The sequence below is a fragment of the Falco cherrug genome, chromosome 1, assembly GCF_023634085.1.
Source record: "Falco cherrug isolate bFalChe1 chromosome 1, bFalChe1.pri, whole genome shotgun sequence".
Classification (NCBI taxonomy): domain Eukaryota; kingdom Metazoa; phylum Chordata; class Aves; order Falconiformes; family Falconidae; genus Falco; species Falco cherrug.
Window position 1 is genome coordinate 69616617 of NC_073697.1, and position 22048 is coordinate 69638664.

Sequence of the window (22048 nt, forward strand, 5' to 3'; positions counted from 1 at the left end):
AGGACAAAAACATTTTGGAGAAAAAGAAATTAAATCTACATTTGATCACCTACCTATGCAAGTCCTGCCATCAGGCCCTAGCTGCAGTCCTGGAGAAGGACAGCGGCAGCGTACTTCCCCTTTCAGTACATCACAGCCATACTGACAGTTTGCCATCAAGCATGAAAGGGCATCTAGGGAAAAATAATTGAACAGATTTAGATAAGGACTCTGATCAGTACCAGAAAATGACTGAAAACTTGGGAGAATTAAGACATCATGTAATTACAATAGAAGTGGAAAAATAACCATTCAGGCTCTAAAGAGCAAATGCATATGCAGTAAATTTTTACTTTCCACAAACTGCACCTCTAAGGAAACAAAAACCCCCGAAAACTGCCGTAATTGTAGCAAGCTGGAAGTTAGTCCCCATGAGAAATACAAAGCCCAGTATGTACCATAAACCCTCCTGGACAGTACTGCCATTTTAAAATAGGAGCATCTCTAATTAAAGGTAATTTCTCTTCTCTCTGTCCAGACACTCAAAATATCCACTTTTATGGGAGCAAGTAGGAACGTGATCTCCAGAGAGATGACAGTACAGTTTTATACCAGTCAAACAACCAACATCTGCAGCTTTTAAGATTTTACATTCATAAGGACATAATGCAGCAGAACTGCAGGTGTCTTGATGCAATGAAAACTGCAAGCACTTCTCCTTGAAGGCCAATTAACAGTGATTTACAACACCGAAGAATGCTTCTGGGGAAACTTGTAATAAAACTAATAAAATAAAAATATTTGCTCCTGTTCTGTTCAGCCTCATTTCATTATTTAAAAAGCAGCTCATCTTGTGCAACTGCCTAATTTCCAACAAGATTAATATTTTACTTGGGGACTCATCATAATTTCATAAAAGTCTCCCAGGGAAACTCAAGCAGGGACCTTCAGGAGCTTGAAAAAAAGCAAGCAACAAGCCTTGCCGTACTTGAGCACGTTCCATCTGGCATAAGCATGTAGCCATTCAGACAGTAGCACTTGTAGCTGCCGTAGGTATTCATGCACCGGTGTTTGCATGGCCGTGGCTTTAGTCCACACTCATTTAGATCTGAAATGAAAGGTACAAGGAAAGGGAGTGGGAAAAGAAAACATACAAAGTGTGTGTGGCAAAACTACTAGTTCAAGTTCCTGGAGAAAGAAGGAAAAATATGGCAATTAGCTTTTTATATGCGGTTCAGCTGAAAGCAAGTGTCCAGAACACCCTGCATGAAGCACTGTTCACCCCTCCTGCCAAGTGGCTTATTTTCTTCAGTTTCACAGACATCCTTTCAGAAATTACAATCTTAGCACTAGATTAAGTGACAACAAAAGTTTCATTAGGGAATGCACAAGCTTAGGCTGCCCACATCTTGCCGCTATTCATGTCGATGCCATGTCCAGGACCAGCCAGAACTCTGGAGGAAGAGGAGGGAAAAAGCAAATGTCACTGCTGCAATCACTACCAGTGATTCCGATAGTGATTCAGTGATCCACTATCATGCTTCAAGATTAGTCGCAGAGGAAGGTGGGAAAGCTGATGCCAATCTATTTTAAACAAGCTCACAGAGAAAAAGTATTCCTTACCATCTAGAAAATACTGGGGGAAAATGTATCTGACAACAGTGATATTTTTCAAGGACTATCCATGAAGGCTAGTATTTCAAATTTACAATTAGAATTAAAAATTAAGACAGAATTCATGACAAACTGAAAATAGCCAGCCTACAATTTTCATATTAGTAGACAAGGCTTCTAACAAGAAATACAGATTGAGTGAGGACTTCCTTCAGAATTCTCTTCCAAGAACATGTGCTGGTTTTATCTGAGTAAACCGAAATAATTTGTTATTTAGTTATTTGTGTACTGATGAGTAAAGATGACAATATAGCTGAAAATAATAAATCCATTCACAAATCCAGCCAGCAAGTACTTAAACAACCCAATTACTGACCCTCTTCTCTAATATTGCACAACACTGTCCGCAGGTCTGTTACAGTAAGAGTCACTGTTATTTCCAGGAACTTCTCGAACAGCCATCTCCACTGTTAAGTGCATCCATCGAGTGTCACTCCCTAACCCATGTACAGAAAAGTAAGCCTTGGGCTCGTACTGTGTGGCAGACACACACACAGTAGGCACTTTATAAAATGCCAGCTGAGAAGGCAACACGTGCTATCTATGGACTAGACATGAAGGCTTGGAGTTAAGACATTAAAACAGAAAGACAAATATACCTCTGGTTGGAATGAAGTCAGTAATTCATCGATCACTTTACAGACTAAAGTAGCAACCTCAACAAGGACTATGTTGTAACCGCAGTGAAAGTTCACTGTGGAGATGAAGTCAGAGAAAACATTGCTTTTACACAGCTACATCTGGAATTCTTCAACTTCATAGTATGTGGATTTCAAATTCATCTTGAAACATTGTAATCACTTTGCTTTGGAGGGCAACATTCTTAATCTTATTTTTTTCAAGCCAAAGTGTTTTTAAATGGCATTCTAAAATTGAGAAGTATTTTCTCTTACATTATGACTGACAAAGTGCAGAGCAATCAACAAAAAAATAAATGCATCAGGCTACAAGTCACTGGTGTAATCCAAAATCACCCACAAGGATTCTGCCAGTGCCCAGAATGAATACTCTTCATTTCACTGCTGTTCCTGAGAGGTCCTAGCAGCTGGTCTGTTGTCTTCCAAACTACTTCGTTTTCATCTTTGTGGGGTCAAAGAATCGTGAGCCATCATGCAGACAGATATCTGACCCTCCCCACAACCCTTCATGTCAAAAGGCATGACTTTTTTTAGTTCATTTTCCAAGGCCTTGGGAAGAGCAGTGGGTTTAGGGACAACACCACCTCCTGCTTCCCTCTTCTGTGCGAGGGTAGTGGTAAGGGATGGAATTTTCCCTTTCCTCCTGCAGAATGCTGAACAAGATGTTTCTAGAAAGCCTGAAGTGGAACGCTTGCTCCTAGACTGGCAAGGAAGACCAGGTGAGTGTAAGCAGGACTTCGGTGAGGAAAGGCGGCCAAAATAAGGGCTGGACCTGTGCCTGATAAACAAGGAGTGATGACCACCTCCACATTCTTCCTGCGGATCATGCATTGCAGAGAGAGTACCCCTTCTCAACACTCACTCTTAGAAAAACATTTCTGGAGTTGCTAAGAGAACATCCTTCTCCCAACAGGCACCAATGCCACAATCACAAGAGTGTACCTGCTGGGTTTGACAGAACTGCTGTAGAAGCGATGTACACTTTCCACTGTGGAAGTGGGATCTTCAGCTAAGAGCTGTGACTATTGATAGAGAACATGCACAGGTCAAATAGAAAAAAAGCAGCAGGTGATCATGCTAGAGGGAAAGGACAAGTTTTCCTTGTGAAAATCTTTGTGTAAAAAAACCTTGACATAAAAATGCTCAATAATAAACAGGTGAAAACTCGCATTTTGGGAGACAAACTTCTCTGGGCAGCACTAAAAGCTGCTTTTCTCTTTCTTCTATAAAGCTTGCTACCGTTAGGCAGCTCCTGACAGACATTATAGCTGCATTAACATATTTATTACACATGCAATGCATCTGTTAAAAAGTGTCACTGTTAAATTCAAAAACTCTGTTAACATTTGACTTCAACTCACAGAAGTATCTCCACAGAGCTTACGCTACTGACCATTTTGAGATTCATGGAGAACAATCATTTTGAAGAGAAAGAAAAGTTCTATTAAGTCTAAAATATCTGTAGTCTTCTACTTTTGTACAAAAAGCATCACTTCACGAAACAAATGCATAAACAGAGCTAAGTATAAAATACTTAACCAGAAGTAGGAACAGAATGAGGAAAGGTAATGCTGAAATTAAGCTGACAGAGCAGGATTTGAACAGCACTAACTTTCAGTGCTTACATCCCACTACAAGTTCAGCTCTTAAATTTAGATATTCCCGAAGACTTTACCATTAAGGACTGTTTTGTACTTATTTCCAGAGCTACAACCACAGAGCCAAAGCTGAAAACGATAAGAATTTATGACTGTTTTCAGTTTGCCATCTTGCATAAAGTATAGATTACATTATGAGCCTTAAATAATTGGATCTTTCTTTACAGGACTCTGAATACTACACCACCATTTGGTATAAAATATTCTTAGTACAGAAATTAAGGCTCTGGTACTGACAAATAGACAGCTATTAGTAACACACTCTGAGAATAATCTGATATTAAAAAGTAGGTGCAACCAACTGTATCAGGATATCACATCACACACTTTCTGTTTGTGGAATTCTGACTAAATTATTTCTGTTGTCTTTGCTTCATTCTATTTCTGCCTGTGAACAAATGCTGTCACATGAGCATCTGACTCATTTGATTCTCATCTTAAAAAGCATGCTGAAACTAAAAAGCCTGTGCCTTGAAAAAGTTAAAATTTTTAACCTTGGCTGATGTAACAGAAAGCTAAGGTCACAAGGCAGCAGAAACAGGCTGTTAACACAACTCCACTTAAACCTAAACCTCAAGTACCATAGGTTTTCACTTTGCCTTGAAAATTACCTATCGAGAGAAAAACGTTTTTAACCTTATGGAGTCAGAATGAATACTACTGTTCAGGAAAACAAGTACTGGCAGTGCTGTGGCTGCTTAAAAGAGAAGCCAGCCTGCAAATAGGTTAGGTGTGCTAGAGCATACTGCTCAACCCCTCTTACTTTCCCCAAAACGCAACTTTTCTTCTTCTCACCAATGCAGACAGGCACATACTTGGAAACTGCAGGACAAGCACCACTCAGTTTCCTAGGAGGCACATTGTATCATCTGGCAGGTCCTCCTGGTACTACGTAAAGGGCTGTGTGAATATGATGACAGCTCTCTCGATCCTCCCCCATACACGCACAATCTGTAACAGCCTGCTTCCCTAAGAAGAGTCCGGATGTACTGCACATGTACTGGGGGAGCGCTGGAACCCTCCTGCTATTTATGTACTCTTATGTATCTGTTTGTGTGCTTCTTGTTCCTTAAGTAAGGTTTATTTTTTCAAGAACAGGTTCAGGATAATGACCAAATCAAGAGACCTCTTCAGAATAATTCACCAAATCCTGAGACGCATCAAAAGCAGCGTGGCCAGCAGGTCAAGGCGGCAGATTCTTCCCCTCTACTCAGCTCTCATGAGACCCTGCCTGCTGTACTACTTTCAGCTCTGGGGTCCCCAGCATAAGAAGGACCTGTTGGAACAAGTCCAGAGGAGGGCTGTGAAGATGACGAGAGGGCTGGAGCACCTCTCCTGTGAAGACAGGCTGAGAGAGCTGGGGTTGTTCAGCCTGGAGAAGAGAAGGCTCCAGGGGACACCTTATAGCAGCCTTCCAGTACCTAAAGGGGGCTTACAGGGAAGCTCGAGGGGGACTTTTTACAAGGGCCTGTAAAGGCACTACAAGGGGTAATAGTTTTAAACTAAAAGAGGGTGGATTTAGATTAGAGGTGCCAAGACATGGGTCAGGTTGCCCAGAGCAGCTGTGGATGCCCCATCCCTGGCAGTGCTCAGGGCCAGGCTGGATGGGGCTCTGAGCAACCTGGTCTAGTGGAAGGTGTCCCTGCCCAGGGCAGGGGGTTGGGACTAGATGGTCTTTAAGGTCCCTTCCAATGCAGCCATGGCAACATACCTCTTGAACAAATGCTGGTTACTTATCAATCAGGTATTTCAAGCAACATGTATAAAGATATCTTAGTATAAATGTCTATGCATCAAAAGAGGAGATAAGAAAACAGCAGAAGTTTTCTCAAAAAAAACCTGAAAGGTGAAATGTATAAACTCAAAGGGTAATAAAAGTAACACCTTTACATCATTTTTCTTTTTAATAAAATATCATTATTTCTTTTAGGCACTCATAATCTCACACTGAAATTTAAAATATAAAGCCCAACACTATTAAAAAAATTAACAAATCCTTTTAATTTCTTTGCACGAATGTCTACTCACTGTCCTGCACCTAAGAATTTCATTGTTCAGCCACTTAAATTCCCTTGTTGCCTACAATTGTACAGTCAATGCAAAACCAGCATTCTTGATTTCCAAATAACATAAGACAGTACTGCACATAAAAGCAGACTGACAGTTTTGGGCGCTAGGGAAAGTAGGACTATAACCTACATGCAGGCTGCTGAGCACAAGTATTTTATTTTTAAAGAAAATGTGAATGCAAGGAAAAGACAAGAGTACTATGGTGGTAAATTCAGATGTGACTTCTTTGACTACTGTGTTGCATCACACATGAGCTTGGATAATGACCTGCTTCAGTGCACACCTAACAATGAGGTGCTTATTTCTAGGAAGATACAATACACTCTGCTATTTTAATTAGTTTCTGCAGAAGACTCCAGCATCCAGACCTTTTCAGCCTTTTCCTGCCTATTAGCAAACTTGGATCAGGAAACTCAGAAGTCAAATATTCAATACTGAATTTACTCAGACTTTGAAAATAGAAAACCAGGGACCAGAAACCAAGTAAAATAACTAAATTGTTATCACCACACTATAAATAGTAGTTCAGCTTTTGTTTCCAGCAACTACCATCAGACTACCATGTCAAACTTATGAGAGATTTCTATCATCCTAAGAGTTTTTTTCACACTTGGTCTGATTAATCAACAGCTGCCAAATAGAGAAGTTAACAAGCCTCATTTTCTTCAACTTCCAGCTTTATGTAAATCATAGTTTTGTCTTTATCTAACCTGATAAACAACTGCCATCACTCTCACTTTACAAAAGAACTCAGAAACAAACAAAAAGTGCAGGCTCTGAAAGAAAAGCAGAGGAAAGAAACATAAGCAAGTTACAACCATGAGTATGGTGGAGAGTCAAGCCTTTTCAGAATTACAGGCACACAGCATCAAGGAAATACAATCAGTTATTTGCTCTGCATGCTAATGACAGTGCAAGTTCAGCTTTCACATCACAGCCATTGGTCTATTAGCCTCCAACCCCTCTGCAAAAAATTGTATTACTGTTTCAAGCCATACAGGTAGGAGCACGCCACCTGTAACACAGGACCATCTCACCCCTTGATGCTGTATTTCTTGCACGATGTTCCACAGGGTGGAATAGAAGCACTTCACTGCTCTGACCAGGACTTGCATATAGCTGCTCATCTTCACAGGATGGGAAGAAGGCATAATAAAAATAAAATTACCAGATCTCTGTAATATGCATTACTCCATAAATAAATAAATAAATAAATAATATATATTTTCTCACAAGTGCTGACAAGAATTGCATTACAAAAAGAGAAAGTAGCAAACTTTATACCACATTCCTAGAACAAACAGAGTAAGATGATAGTAAGTTACAGAAAAGCAGCCTTACATTCTTCACATAAAGGCAACCTTGCCCAGGCACACGAAGTTAACCTGCATATACTTTAGATTGCTAGTAAAAATCACAAGTTTTCAAGTACTTGTATTTGTGAACATAGATCTTATTGAAAAGCAGTATCAATTTTCTAATGAACACATGTTGAAAGAAGTATGAGTTTCATTATTATTACAAATTGGAGAGCTGGCACAGGGTATTTTCTTGCAAGCTGCTCAGCTTAAAGAAAAAAAGTTGAGGTTTTTTTAACTAATTATAGGTGTAAACCTGGGATCCAAACAGTATAAGGGAAACAAAAGCCACTCGGAGATTCAAATGCTATGGGGAATGCACATGGTTAGCTCTTGTGCAAAGTCATTGCAGTTCAATTGCTGATGATAGCAACACGATGAAACAGGTATCAGCTAGTCCTAATTTCTGAGTCACCTACAACGAGGTCTAGACAGCCACAGCTGCTGCAGTGCCACTGGAAAAGGACAGGCATCATCACACAGTCAGGGTTCAACAGTTCTGCCTTGCGGCTGGGTTCTTCTCTTGCACTGGTCCCTGGAATACACCTTGATCCATGAGGCCCATCAACAGATGAGATGTAAAGCCTGTTTTATCAGTGCTTGTACTGCAAGAACGCCTTCCACCAAGAACCTGAGCATACTTTACAGCCCAGCACCATTCACACATCTTAGAAAGACCTCTATCTCTACAGGGGAACTCCAACGTTTCTTCTCCAACAGCATTACTTTCTGTTATTACTAATTACTATTCTAGAACAGAAATGACTAAGATGGCCCACGGACTGAACTGGACAGGCGCTATATTAATGTGTAACAACACAGGTCACACCCTGTGTGATTTTAATTTCCTGCCAGCAAAAACAGACTGCGTCTACTATGCACTTTCAGATCTCATCCTAATGTGGAATCAGCACATGGCCAGAACACGTATCCTGACCTCAGGAACAGCTCAGAGGTCTCACCATAGAACAGAACAGATACAGGCTGTAGTCACCTGAACTGGTGTACATTTGGGACACTACAGTCAGCAGGCATTTCAGAAATTTCATGTGCATCCGCCACAGCAACTCTGCCACCAATTCCATGCAAGAATCTTTGATCAATACTGCCTAAAAGGCTTCCTTTAATCATTTATTACCACGTTTTTTTCCTTCCTTAGCATTCAGTGGAAAGTGAATAGTTTAGTTCAAGGCTGCAGCCTCCAGCAACCTGCAGTGTTCTTTTGATACTGTTAAAGTATTTAGTACATATAAAAAACGTTACATATAACAACTGTTAGTTCACTACACTGTTTTCTAAAAAAGTTCCAGACTGACTAAAACAGGTGTCGAATAATGAAATCATAACAACCCATCCTTTAAAATGTAAGCCCAGAGTAAAGGGAAAAGGAGACAGGATAATTTGAGAGATAACAGAACAAATGAAACTTAAAACAAAACTGAAAAATACAACATTCATTTCCACATCACTTTGGGAAGGATTAGCAAGTCTGAAAATAAATATGGATCCATTTTTAAAGAAAATAATTCACTCTAAAATCAACAAGTCAAAAGAAAGTTGGCAAACATCAGGGTACATTTTTGAACAACATAGTTCTAAATATCACACTTTTCTAACATACTTCCTCAGCACTCAGAAAACATAGGAACCTTTCCTATAGGCTGAGACAACTGGAAAAGAGAACAGTCTTATTAAGATACCTCTGTATGTGACCATGTCTTAGATATCAAAATCTAATAAATCATGTCTTCAAATTCTGGCTTATACTCCATATCTTTATACCATTACATGTTTTGGAGATTATTTTTGGCAAAAAAGACATAATGAAACTACATTGGTAATTCAGTAAGGGAACACTTCATCATTCCAACTCTGAAGTATGCACTACAGTTCATTGCTACCTAGCTAGTTCAGGATTAGAAAGACAAAAACAAGAATGCATGAATGAAATTTTATTTTAATTAAACAAATATTATTTCACTATACAAACCTGAAAATTGTGACTTTATGAAATAACAATCTTGACCACAAGATTTAAATAATTTGATTCAGATTCAGGAGATCACGTACATACATACCCTTACATTAACCTCATTGATTTAAACTGAACGAAAGCAATCTTTTCCCTGTGTCATCCTACTGCAGATGTCAATCTCTCTACAAATGTCAGTCCCAATATCAGAATAGCTACAGCAGTGACAGGACTGATATATGCATTCATTACCCTATAAACGCAGGCAACACACACAGCATTTGGGGGAGAGAGATCAACACCACCTCTGTGATTTCAAGAAGAAATTCTCTGTCTTGGACTTCCCTTTCTTACCTTGATTGCAGGTTTTTCCAGTGTATCCCGGGTGGCACTTACACTTGTTTGGCCCAACACATTCACCATGTTTGCATCCTGGTTGGCATATAGCTGCAAACAGAGGAACGCTCATTATTCTTCCACTCCAGTCATGTCTGACAGTGCTTTACTTTGAAACAAACAGCAACTACCTAAAAAATAGCACCATTTAAGTTCCTTCAGCATCATTATGTGCTTCAAATGCCACTATTCAAACATCAGGTGCACTTTAAAAAATAATCACCACCCCAATACATGTGGGAAAATTAGATACTTGTTATTAGCCTGTTTCTGTACAACACTACACTGTGCTGTTTCTAGGATATTAAACCCTTTTAATACCCAATCAGCAAGCAGGCACTATGCCTTCACTTGCATTCTCTGTGTGTGTACGTACTGATTCATGCCATTAAATTCTGTAAACTTGGAATTCACCCCAGCTATATAGAAAATGTGTACAACAATGGCACAGGCAACATACAAAGTCATAGTCCAGTCACTGATAGGCAGTAGTGCAGATCCCAGCATCCACTGTTCTCCTCTAAGACTATGAGGCAACACTCTTCATCCCCTTATTAAGCAATGTTTTGCCTGAATGTCTCGTGTTCAGGTGTCTGGATTCTGGCATGGGATTTACTTTACTTTTTTTTCTTTTGGAGAAAAAAAAAAAAGGACTGGGGAAAAGCAAAAGCAACACTGACTTAATTTGCTGCTTTATCACTGCACACATCCAAGTCACTTCTACTCAGAATTTCAAGCATTTATTACCCAACCTGCTGTGCAGATAGTCTCAGAATGTGAAGTTATGGTCTATTCTGCTTCCACAGTCAAATTTTCCAAGTAATTTATAATTACCCAAATGAAGCACAAATACAGAACTCCAAGAAATAATTGTTAGGAAGCCATGTTTTGTACCTCTCTCAACATAACAAATAAAATACATAAAACAAACGTTTAAAACTTCAATAATAAAACAAGCCTTACTTTTGAAGAAATATAAGAATTCATGCACAAATGTATTTCTGCTGATGTAGGGTTAGCTGACAGGAATATTTCCAGAGTGCAACAAATCCTGCATAACTCTGGAAACCATTTTACAGCTGAAAATTTTTAACAGTATTTCTGAGTCTTTTATATTAGAAACGTCTTTCTATCAGTAAACAAGTTGTTTCAACCTACTGGAAAGATAGGTATTTACTATGCTTTAAAATATGGTTTATCATTCCATGACAAAATGCAGATGCAAAATTCTGGTGAGCTTACCGTTTAAGCAAGTTGGGCACAAATTAGAAATCAGAGTGTGGCATACCTTGAATACCCTGTAATCAGGATTTACTGTTTGCCCTAGCTTGAAGTTCATTTTCTAAACTAACAATATCATTTGGAATTTGCAAAGCAACTAACTAGATGCAGCTGTAATATTAAATTAATCAGACAACAGGCTGTATCATAAAACTGGATGTACTAAGGATGTAATTTAATAGAAATCTACCAGAAGGCACTCAAAAAGTAGCCTGCATTCTAGCCAAGCTGTTCAACAGGGTTGAATTAAGCAAAACTAAAAGAGAAACAATAGATTAGTTTTGGTTCTGCAAGAACTATAAAAATACATCTCTGATGTTCTAAAACTTTTCCATAATATTGATTCTCACAAATGCACCCACAGTAGCAACTTTCAGCATAGGAGTTTCCTCCAGTTTTAGGACTGCATTTGGCCTTTATTACCAAGGCGTTTTTTCATTTAAACATCATATATGTACATATATATATATATATATCTGGCCAGTGATAACCCCTGAGAACATAAAACCTTGTTTGCAATCTACAGCACTGCTCTTGATGGATCTTCCTAAGACAATGTTGCAGCCTCTTTCTGAAGACTGTCTTAAGGATTGTCTTAAAAGGCAAGATAGGGATGTTTCTAGTTAATGCAAGATATTGTTTTTCCCAATTAATACTGTCCAGAAACAAAGAAATGGGATTCAGATTCAGAAACATCTCTCAATTAAAGCATTAGGGAAAGCAGCTGCTTAGACTACTAAAAGGTACCTTTCAAAAAGTATGCCCTTCGGTAATGGACAGATTTGACTGAAGAGCAACTGATACATCATGAAAGACTTCTAGAACATTGTCGTTAGCAACAAATACTGCTGTTTTAATCACTATGGTCATAAACAAAGATCTTTGTGTCGGAGCTCATTTAGACACTCAAACTTTTATCTTCCTGACATCACAGACCCAAGTCTAATTAGAGGTGATGGCAGCAAAATGAAGACTACGAAGACCAACTTCATGACTTCGAATTCACTGGGGAAAAATAAAAAGGTGTGATCTAAACCATAATAGAGAAACAGAAATGACTATAAATTTGTTTTTGAAAGCTTCCATGAAATTTCAACTGCACTTCAGAGAAAATCCGTATTGTGGAGTGCCATACATTTAGGTAATAATTACTTTTTAAAAAATACATAGCACCATGGGATCTGCTTAGTGTGAAGTGTTACAGTTCAGTAGCTGAACTTGGGGCAACTTTAATTTTGCTGACTTTTTTTGAAGTCTTGGTCTCTCCCTCAATTGCACAGACTGTGAATTATCAGCAGCTCAGACAAAGGAAAAAAAAGATCTCATACTTGAAGATGAGAAGCCTTACAAAATTAATGAGATTTTAATTTAATTTAGAAATTTCATTTAGAAATTGAAGATGTCCCTCTAATTTAGAAGGTCAAATACATTTGTATCGAGAATCATGTTTTGCTTATTTCTCTTAGTTAACCAAGTAGGTCAGATATCGTACTAGAATAAAAATTACGTACTAGCTTTTGTTTAAAACAAATAATATGCAACTGTCTACAAATACGAAACACGTAACATAGCCCTAACGTAACTATTAAATCAAGCAGTTGCCTCTACCTATCTTCAAGAGAGCATCCAGTCCAACACATCTCAACAAACTTAACTCCATACTATGCAGTATTTAATGTCCTGTATGACATACAGGTGGGTAACTCCTGATCTAGTCTACCTCCTAGGCTCAAAGTATAATTAATAAATGTGCTTTAATCACATGAAAAATATCTCTCTCTCCTGTTTTTAAAGCAGTCTCAGTTAAAGGGCATCTCAGCGCCTCAGTAGTCTACAGCTCAAGAATCTCTACTACCGCAAGGAAAGTTTCCTAACAATTAGCAAACCACTATCCCTAAAGTCAAGCCATCATATAAGGCTTTTTTGCATGTTAAACAGGTATTTGGAAACCTGTATTTGCTGTTAAATGCTGTACTTGAAGAAATCCTCTTTATTAGAGTACATTCCGTGCACTTTGGCTAAACATTATGCATCTTATTTATGCACAGCTGCTGCAATTCAATGCAATGTTACAACTCAAGAACTCCCATACACAAGAGAAAAACCCTTTGCAGTAAGCTTAACCAACACCACAGATACATCCCACAGCATTTCCTACCTGGAATCAAGCCACAGTCACCAAGCAATTTGTATATCCTCCCATTAACTTGAACTGGGCTTTACACCATGCTCAGGACTTAAGCAGCTGGCATTCAGCCAAGCCTGCACATCTGGCTGGGGTCCCACCAGCAACATCTATATGCCCTTCCCACTGACCTGTGCCAGGGTCTCCAGGCCCAGAGGGTGGGCTGACTGCCACCCACAGCCTGCAAATGCTCCCTTCTCCAGAGGAGCTGCCCCTGCACGGCAGCGGGTACACTCCTTGCCTCCCGAAGGGTTCCTTTTGAACGTGGCCAGCAAAGAGATCCAGGTATAAAAATAAGCTTGAGCCTGACTTTCAGCATTTCTTTTAATAGCAGGAAATTATTTCAGCTGTTTGGTATCACTCTATGCATACACTATGTACGCTGGTGTGAGTGGGCTTTTCCTTTGAATTTTCCACTCATTTTCTAGCAAAATTCCAGAGAAAATAGAATATTTCAGTTGCTCTGCTCACACACAGACACATGGAGTTTATCCATTTTTTTAACACAGTTAAGACTCATAAATAGTGGGGAAGAAAGTCTCCCACCTTTGCAGAAGTCTTCGCATTCTAACAATTAAAAAATTGGCCCACATCTGACCGCAACAACCAAAGGAACATAACTTGCTTCCTATCAACTCACATTTCCAATGACTGAAATAAGCCATGTCCATGGACTCCATTCTGCTACATAACACCCACTTCCCTACTAGGCAAGAAGGAAATGTAGACAGTGGAGAGTTACACCAGGCTGAGAAAGTCGCTCTCACATACGTAGGGCAATTAAGTCCAGAAGGTAAGAGTCTGAAAAAGTTGCCAAAATGAAGCAAAAACTTTCCACTCTTTATAATAGCAATTGTTTTAAAGAAAAGTTAAAAGTCCATCTGTATAGACAAGTGCCACTAAAACAGAGATTGCTAATTTATTGTTGACTCAATTTCAAACACGTACCATTTCTCCAAGGATTCCTTTCTGAAAGCATTTAAACAGGCACTCGCAACGGGTAGTAGTGCAGACCGAGACAGACAGAAAGAAATCCTAAGCACAGCTATTTTCATCTTTAGTCAACTGCTACTTATTTATCTAGGCCATAGAGTAAACTACAGCTAAACTTTCCAATTCATTGTTGCCCAGTTCTTTCAAGAGGTATCAGCAAATGAACCCTGGTCTCATGAATACTCATTTCAGTTTAATCATTTCAGATTCTTTTTTAGGGCCAGATGTGAAGACTTGCTCTGTTACAGTTCCCACAGACTTCAATGCAGTCAAGGAGGAATCCTAAAGCTTTTTATTTGGCCATAAATCTAACAGACTACCTATTTTAAAGGTTGGCAAGAACTACCTTTTCCTCCAAAATAAGTTGATAAATACCACATTTTAAGCCTCATTTAAACTTCAGGACAAATTAAACTTCTTGTAAAAATAACACAATGAATTGAAACATGAATGATGGTTTGGGTTTAGGGTTGAGGGTTTTTTTTCAAGCGTGGGAGACAGGAAGAAAGAATTTTGGTGAAATGCATGTGCTGTTAGCACACATTATGCTTGTGTAAAAGCCAGAAGCCACCAACCTTCCCAGCCACTCCTAGCTGCTGGTGGTGTCTGAGCACAACTCAATCATTCTGAATCACTATTTTTTCATTGTTGCACAAATATAATAAATGATAAACACATTCAAATCAATTCATTATCGGTCTATAATGTTAGGTTTTAAAAAAACTTCGTCTATGTTTTCTCCCTGCACACAGTTCCCTCAGAACTGCTTTGGAAGTCCCTCTCAGGTTTTGTCGGTCCCTCTGCACTAAGCTGCCTACTTTTTGAGGGCATGGGTGACTACCACATGCTGTCCCCTCTATTCATTCTCATCTAGAATTTTAACATTAATGACTTATTTCTTGATTACCAAACATTGTTTGGTGGAGTCCTAACCAGACAGTTGCACTACTTGGCTCCTGTCTACCTAACTCCTCCGCTTGTGGCCAACAACAGAAATCCCTGAGCTTTCTTAGCAGAATGTCTCTACCAAATTAACTCTTTTTGGTTTTCCAGCACTCCTGGATATGTCTCTCTCATTAAAACTGCTCTGAGTATAACTCTGCGTATAACTCTTACATTCTTTTTCTCTGCTTTGCCTCTTAATTTCTGTTCCTTAATAGTTATTTCTTATTCCTTACGCGCTCTTTCTTGCATGATGCCCACAAGAGGGTTTCATTGACAGAAGTTGCTCTCAAAGTCTTTAATTGCTCTTTCTGTACCCCTCCACTCAAATCTGCCTTGAAATGCCAGACTGCAAATGTCCAGCCTGTCCTTGGAACTTGTTTTTCACCTCTCCAACGTCTAAAAATATACGTAAGAATAGCTGCCTTTGAAACAAACTATGCTGGCCACCTGCCTTTGAAACAAACTATGCTGACCACCTGCTTCTGCCACCTCTTCCCCAGTAACATATAGCCCTTATTTATTCTGACTCTAAATCCCAGCTCCTTAAAATTCAGTTTGCCGAAACACAGAAAGTAATCTGTGCACCAGACCAGCAATGTTTACATACTAGTCAGCTTCACAAACCTTTACTGGATCCTCTTACACCGCTGAATGCAGAACAGACTTCCAATCTTAAGGTTTCTACCTCTGTTCCCTCAATGCCAACATTATAAAAAGACTTGCATGTTAGCAAAACAAGCTTTCCTATATGCTTCCTCCTTCACCTGAAACTGGCTCCCTTCTTCCTGTAGTGCTAACGGACCACAACCTCAAGCTCTACACTTCTCTTCCTCAGAACCAGCTTTAGCTCACGTCTGTCTCTTTCTATTCACATTCTGTAATTCTTTGCAAATTATGCAATCACATGAACACACGCTCAGGAAAATAAATCTGCCTTATTCACAGTAATTTTGATCTAGGATCCTAAAGGTATGAGCTAACTTGTAAAATATATCACTACAACTCTTTCACAGTGACATATTTCTTTTTTGTTCAAATACATGCAAATGCAGGAGAATGCATAAAGCTTAGCCTACCACACAATTACCAGGGTGTGGTAAAAACAGCTCATACCCATAACTCATACTACAGAATTACTTCTGAAAAAATAACTTTGCTTCCCCAACAAGTGTACTAGCAGTCACAACACACTCTCTGCAGAGCTTAATAAGGCTGACTAGGGCAACTGGGTTTTCAGATAATTTAATATGCAAAACATTCCTTACTCTATTTTTTGAGAGGTAATAAATTCCCTTGACCAACCTGTAAGTAGAGACCAACAGTATCATCAGACAAAACAATAGTACCTAATGCCTGAATATTTTTTCACAAATCACTTGCACTCGTCTGTAACATTCATGAAAACATACGTCAAAATGCAGACTTAAGCTTCCATCTAAAACATACGGTTCCATCAAGTAAGCAGCTCCTAATCTTTCATGCACAACTACTATATTTTCCTGGGTAACTCACTCACTCAGTTTGCACATACAAATCTGGTAACAGCAGATTAACATGATAAACTGCAACCAGTGTGGGCTATTCATTGCAGTGAATTCTTCATTTGGCTATGACTGCTGCCAAATGCGTTTCTAAACTGCATACACAAATCCAAGTTCATGAATGTCTCGCTATTCAGAACAGCACTTGCAAGCATGCCTAACTTAAGCATGGGTAACACTGAAATCAATAGGATTTGGTGAAGTCAGTGAAAGTTAATCTAATGCTTATGCACTTCAACACTGTTTTTAAAAAACAGTGAAAATCTGATCTAACACAATGCAAAATTAGAAAAGCAAGAAATATTTCAATCTTTGTCATTCTTCTCACGTTTGTATTTCAAGTGGTGCATGATAATTGCTTGAAGAATGGTGCCCTATCATCTCAAATGCCTTTGTTACCTGAAGCTTTCTGTGTGTCTACTGAATTCCAGCAGGTAGAAGCAGGCTACCATGAGTGTCTCTATGCGTGTTGGCAGAAGACAAAGTGGGCCCTATTGCTATTTTGTTTGCTAGAATACAACACCCACTGGCTTCAGTGGAGTGACTTCTGCATCACAGTAAAAAACCTGACGTTCACAGACAGATGAACAGCTGATTGCTTTGCTCCCCTTTCTGAAAACTGGTATTCCTACCACAGGGCTAAGTAAACCAGCCATACCAATTCCTAAGCAGCAATGGACTGCAGCCCTGGGCACCAATGTAAGCTAGCGCTGATTTCATTTTGCTGTAACATGCCAGGTTGTACACTGCTGTAGGGGAGGGGCTGTAAAGTTTCCCTGTGGTGGGAATGACAACCTGCAGTGGAGGTGCAAAGCAGGCAATGGGGGGCAGTAAGTGCTTCACCCCTCCCAAAGTAACCTCCCACCGCACATGATTCAATACTGTGAAAGCAAATTAGGCCTCCTAAGTCTGACAGCTTGTAAATATGATGCTGAGAGTATAAACAATTTGCAGGAAGGAAAAAAATATTGCCTGGGGCTTGAGGGTAAAATAAAGAAAAAGGAACAGAGTGAAAAGCTGAAAGTGCAATAGTTTGGAAAAGAAGTACATCATCTGATAAGTGACCAGGATAAAAACCAGCCCTGTTAATTTCCTTCCCCCCGCTCATCTTCCCCAAATCAAACATTTTAAAAAGGAAAAAACCAAAAGAACATCTACATCTTCTTGTCACGTATTATAGTTTTCATGTAAGCTCATAACTTACAGGCTGTAACTCCAAGTCATAACCTTGCCAAAATTATTTCAAGAAATATAGTCATCTAACCTTTGGGCTGGCACCTTAGGCTGGCTATTCTCTGCCTTAAGACGTAGAAAGCTGCAAAACAAATATCCAAAAAAAGAAATTCCAGCTTTTTTTTCTGTAAGGAGGATGGACTTGGCTGGGGTTTTTATCAACTTGTTACATTCCTGGAGACTTACACATATTCAACATTCAGAGCTTTTCTGAAATAAAAAAAATTCTGGTACACGTTTAAAAATGGAAATACCTTACATCAGTATTTCATTATGAGATTTAACAAACATTCTGATACATAAAAGTAATTAAATATAATGACGTGATGCTATTCTTATTCAATCAACTAAGGAGCTACACTTTGTCATGTTTCTTATGGTACATAGCTGTAAAAATTCTCATGTTTCACAGTTTAGGTTCAATGTTGCCATCAACAGAACATAAATGCTTTTCTTAAAGAGACAGTATCCTTTCATTTACATTTAGGTATATATTTTTAATGCTGTATCTCCACAAAGCAAACATAAAGGGTTAGCATCTGGATGTTAATTTGAAAGTAATTCAAATTACACCCATTTATGAATATCTGAACATCTGCAACCAATAAACATGCTAGTATATAAGTTTACTGGTCATTTTTATGATGTTTAAATTTTGAATGTCATCTAAATTAAAACTAATGCTTGAAGACCTTTTCAGCTCTTACTACCATGTGAAACGAGATACACTACAAAAGTTAAATAAGATGGAAGCACAGATTTATGTTTCAGGCTCATTTTAAATCAATTTATTTGCCAATAAAGTTAACATTAGCAACATAGCTTGTTAGTCTACATAGCCTTATTATAAAAGTCTGGGACTTAAGCAACAGTAGCTCTTTGTATTTTAAGTAGTATGTGACCAACACTTAAGGGTTTGGTGTGATTGCAACTTAATCTTGGTTTAAATTAGTTTTAACCAGAAAGTCCTTTGGCATTTGTTACAGTGGAGGGAGGCTCTCCAGGTTGTTGCTGGGCTTTGAGAGAAGCTCCCAACACAAATATTCTACAGTTGTAAATGGTCTAATCACGTTCCTGTTGAGATTTTGTTGGGAAAAAACTGGACTGCAAAACCATTATTCTGTGAATGAAGTGCAGAAGGGATGCAGTGGAGAAGTGGAAAAGGATACTGTATCTTTAACATCGTAAAGCCATAACTTCTTTAAAAGCATAAAGCTTCTACACTGAAAAAAAACCCCAAACAACTGAATAAAAATAGCAAAACCTCATTTTTTTTTCTTGCATAGCAGTATTAAAGCAGTATTGCAATTCTGTATAAAATGTCTTTTCTTTGAAAAGTACCAGGGTTGCACAAAAATACTGGTCATTTTATAGGAAGTGTACACGCTGTACATCAATATTAATTAAACATTTATACAGACTGTATTCCTGCAATCAGCAATGCAGTAACAAAATTCTTAAAGACTTTAAGGAATTTTCTGCTAGGGGTCAGCCTCCTGGAAGCCAGTACTTTTCATGGCTCGTTATTGACAAAATCATTTTGTCATTTGGGTTTATTTTTGTGCATCTTGGACTATACAGAATTGCCGTTTCCACTGAAAGCATTTTTATGTGCAAGAAACAGAAGTCCTAAGCAGCTCATGGCCTCTTCTCCCATTGATGTATGAGATGATTTATATGGGTAAACTCCCACCAACATTATCATTGGTTATACAAATCTCCTCCTAGCCATCAATGAGAGCGCAGCCACCTCTTCCTCCCCCGCCCACCACCTTGCATCTCTGTAAACAGATTGCACAGTACAGATACACAGTCTTTAAGCTCATTAGGACAGGAGCAGCAGCATAGACACTGGAAGTTTCTTCACAACTGTTGGAAGGCAGCAGCAGCAGCAGCATGCACAGTTCCCAGCAAAGCATTTGTTTATGCCCACACCTGCTACGTCAGCTTGTACGAGCTTCCCTCTCTCTCTTGCAGGTCTTAAGACCCGCCTGAAATCGTATGGTTTCTACTAGGTCTGACTAAATCTAAATGCTAACCTGACAAACTTCAATTAACATTTTTTTTAATGTTGCAGCTAAGGGGAAGGGTAAATCGATGGCTTGACTTATACTTTCCTAATGGACTATTTCACTTGATTGCTCTGTCCCTAGGTTTTTAAGCCAATTGTCATGGTTTTAGTGTGAGGTGGTGAAGAACTAATGCAGGCCTATTCTGGTGTTGCTCCTTAGGTAGAACACTCAAACCTCAGCACAGGGAGGTAACCAGATGGAATTACAACAGGTGAATGCTCTGAAAGAGCACACTCATCTTCACCACTCCTTCTCAAGACAGAGTTTATGGACTTTGTTACAGTTTAAGGAGAATTCAACATTGAAATGAGCAAAGCAATCAAATAACATCACTACTTGTAAACCCCATGTTCAGTGGGATTTTATTCCTGTCAAGCAACTTCTGTTTGGCAAACTTTCTGCCTACCAGACAAAACCTCAGAGTACCCTCTGCTGACTCCAACAGTCATGCAAACTCCTGCCAGCAGCGGATCTGACCATTGATCTGCATCTCTTTATAGAAGCTGCAGATCCAACCTTCTATTTTGTATGTGTGTGAACACAGCAAAAAGAACCATTTCTGCCATCCCTCAAGCAAAGGAGTTGTCCAAACTGTAATCCAGAATGAGAATTTCAAGCCATTTTATATTGCTTTTCTTAAAAAAATCTTGCTTAACCTTTTAAATCTATATAGAAGTAGTACCTCTTTCTACAGTTCTTGGCGGTTAAACTGCAGCTGAAATTTTGAAGCAAAAGGCAGCCTACATCTTCAGTGTACCTCGACTACATAAAACTAGCACACAAATCAATTACAGACATGCAGCCAAGTACAAAGCAGGTGTATTTTGTTCATGAAAGACACACGCATGTGGAAACCATTTTTATAGCTTTTGAAAGAACTACAGAGGTATCTGTAAGCCAGATAAAAGCAAGGCAGGTAGACCATTAGTTCTGAGAATAACTTTCAGGGAACCAAGATGCATTAGTGGCAAAAATGTCCACAAAGAACTATTTTTCAGATAAACTCTAGCATTGTCTGTGGGAAACTCAAGGGGAGAACTTCCACTTTCATACTGAAGAATCAAAACCATCACACTACTTCTCAAGTAAGTCTTTACATGAAATGAGCGTACCTCTTATCCTGTATTTTAGTTTTCTGATAACTGGGTTCCAGAGCTCAGTATGTGAGTCTATATTCACAGCTGATTTCTGTACACTGGATTATGAGTGAGGGTCAGTCAGCCACAGTTCCAAGGACTTTCCTGCTGCCTGGCCTACCTCTGATCTAGCACAAACACTTGGACAACAAGGCACAAATTATCCTTTCCTTTAGAAACACTCAGTAAGACAGCCATCCCCACAGAATAATGTTACAGACATCTTATTGGAGGGATGAGAAGACAGGCTTCAGCAAGTCTCCTAGACTACCGTAGCTAGAACACAGGAACAGACATGACTGTTTTCTATTCTGCAGTTGACATTTCTCATTCAGCTCAAAGAACTGCATTTCAGCCCTGCCACTGCTGGAAATTCTCTTCCCCCAGGTATTTCAAACCATGAAAAAAAAAAAAAAGTTGAATCAACTTCCTAAGGCAAATTTTTTCTGCTGGCACACAGAAAAGTGCATTTGTGCAAGATGTGTGCAATGATGCATGCCCTGACTTGGTTTTCTCTGTAAGCTTAAAAACCCGTTGAATGGGTTCTGAGTTAGGACAACACACTCAGTACCACAGCTGTTGTCTTACAACACAGAAGAAGTTATGAATTTAAAATGTACTGTTGATACCCGCTCTCACCAAAAATGTTCTGTCACAGGAAGCCAAAACTCCCTACTCCGAGAGAAGAAATCCAGAAGAAACTCTACCCTCACTTTTGCTATGGGCTATAGTTTTGCTGTGTGCACAAAAATAACAACACATAGAAGTGCAAGATAACAGCCCTATTTTTACGCGTCTCATCAGGTACTTCATCAACATACTATTTTGCACAGAAGCAGGCTTTTGTCTGATTACTCCCACTTAGAAATATTACTCCCATTACTACTTATTTAGGAGCATGTAAATCCTGCAGGCTG

The 22048-nt window shown here is 39.0% G+C and overlaps 1 protein-coding gene across 2 annotated transcripts in view; it reads right to left on the bottom strand.

Moving 5' to 3' along the window:
• The window catches only part of NPNT (nephronectin), a 55416-nt gene that overhangs the window by 27579 nt on the left and 5789 nt on the right, over positions 1-22048 (bottom strand). Inside the window, exons 3-6 of one of the 2 annotated variants that reach the window (XM_055698502.1) lie at positions 17955-18005; positions 9704-9796; positions 968-1087; positions 54-173 (exon numbers count right to left, since the gene is read on the bottom strand). In XM_055698502.1, the coding sequence (XP_055554477.1) occupies positions 54-173; positions 968-1087; positions 9704-9796; positions 17955-18005 (384 nt within the window). The remainder of the gene's footprint in view (positions 1-53; positions 174-967; positions 1088-9703; positions 9797-17954; positions 18006-22048) is intronic. The other variant, XM_055698510.1, reaches the window with a different exon arrangement.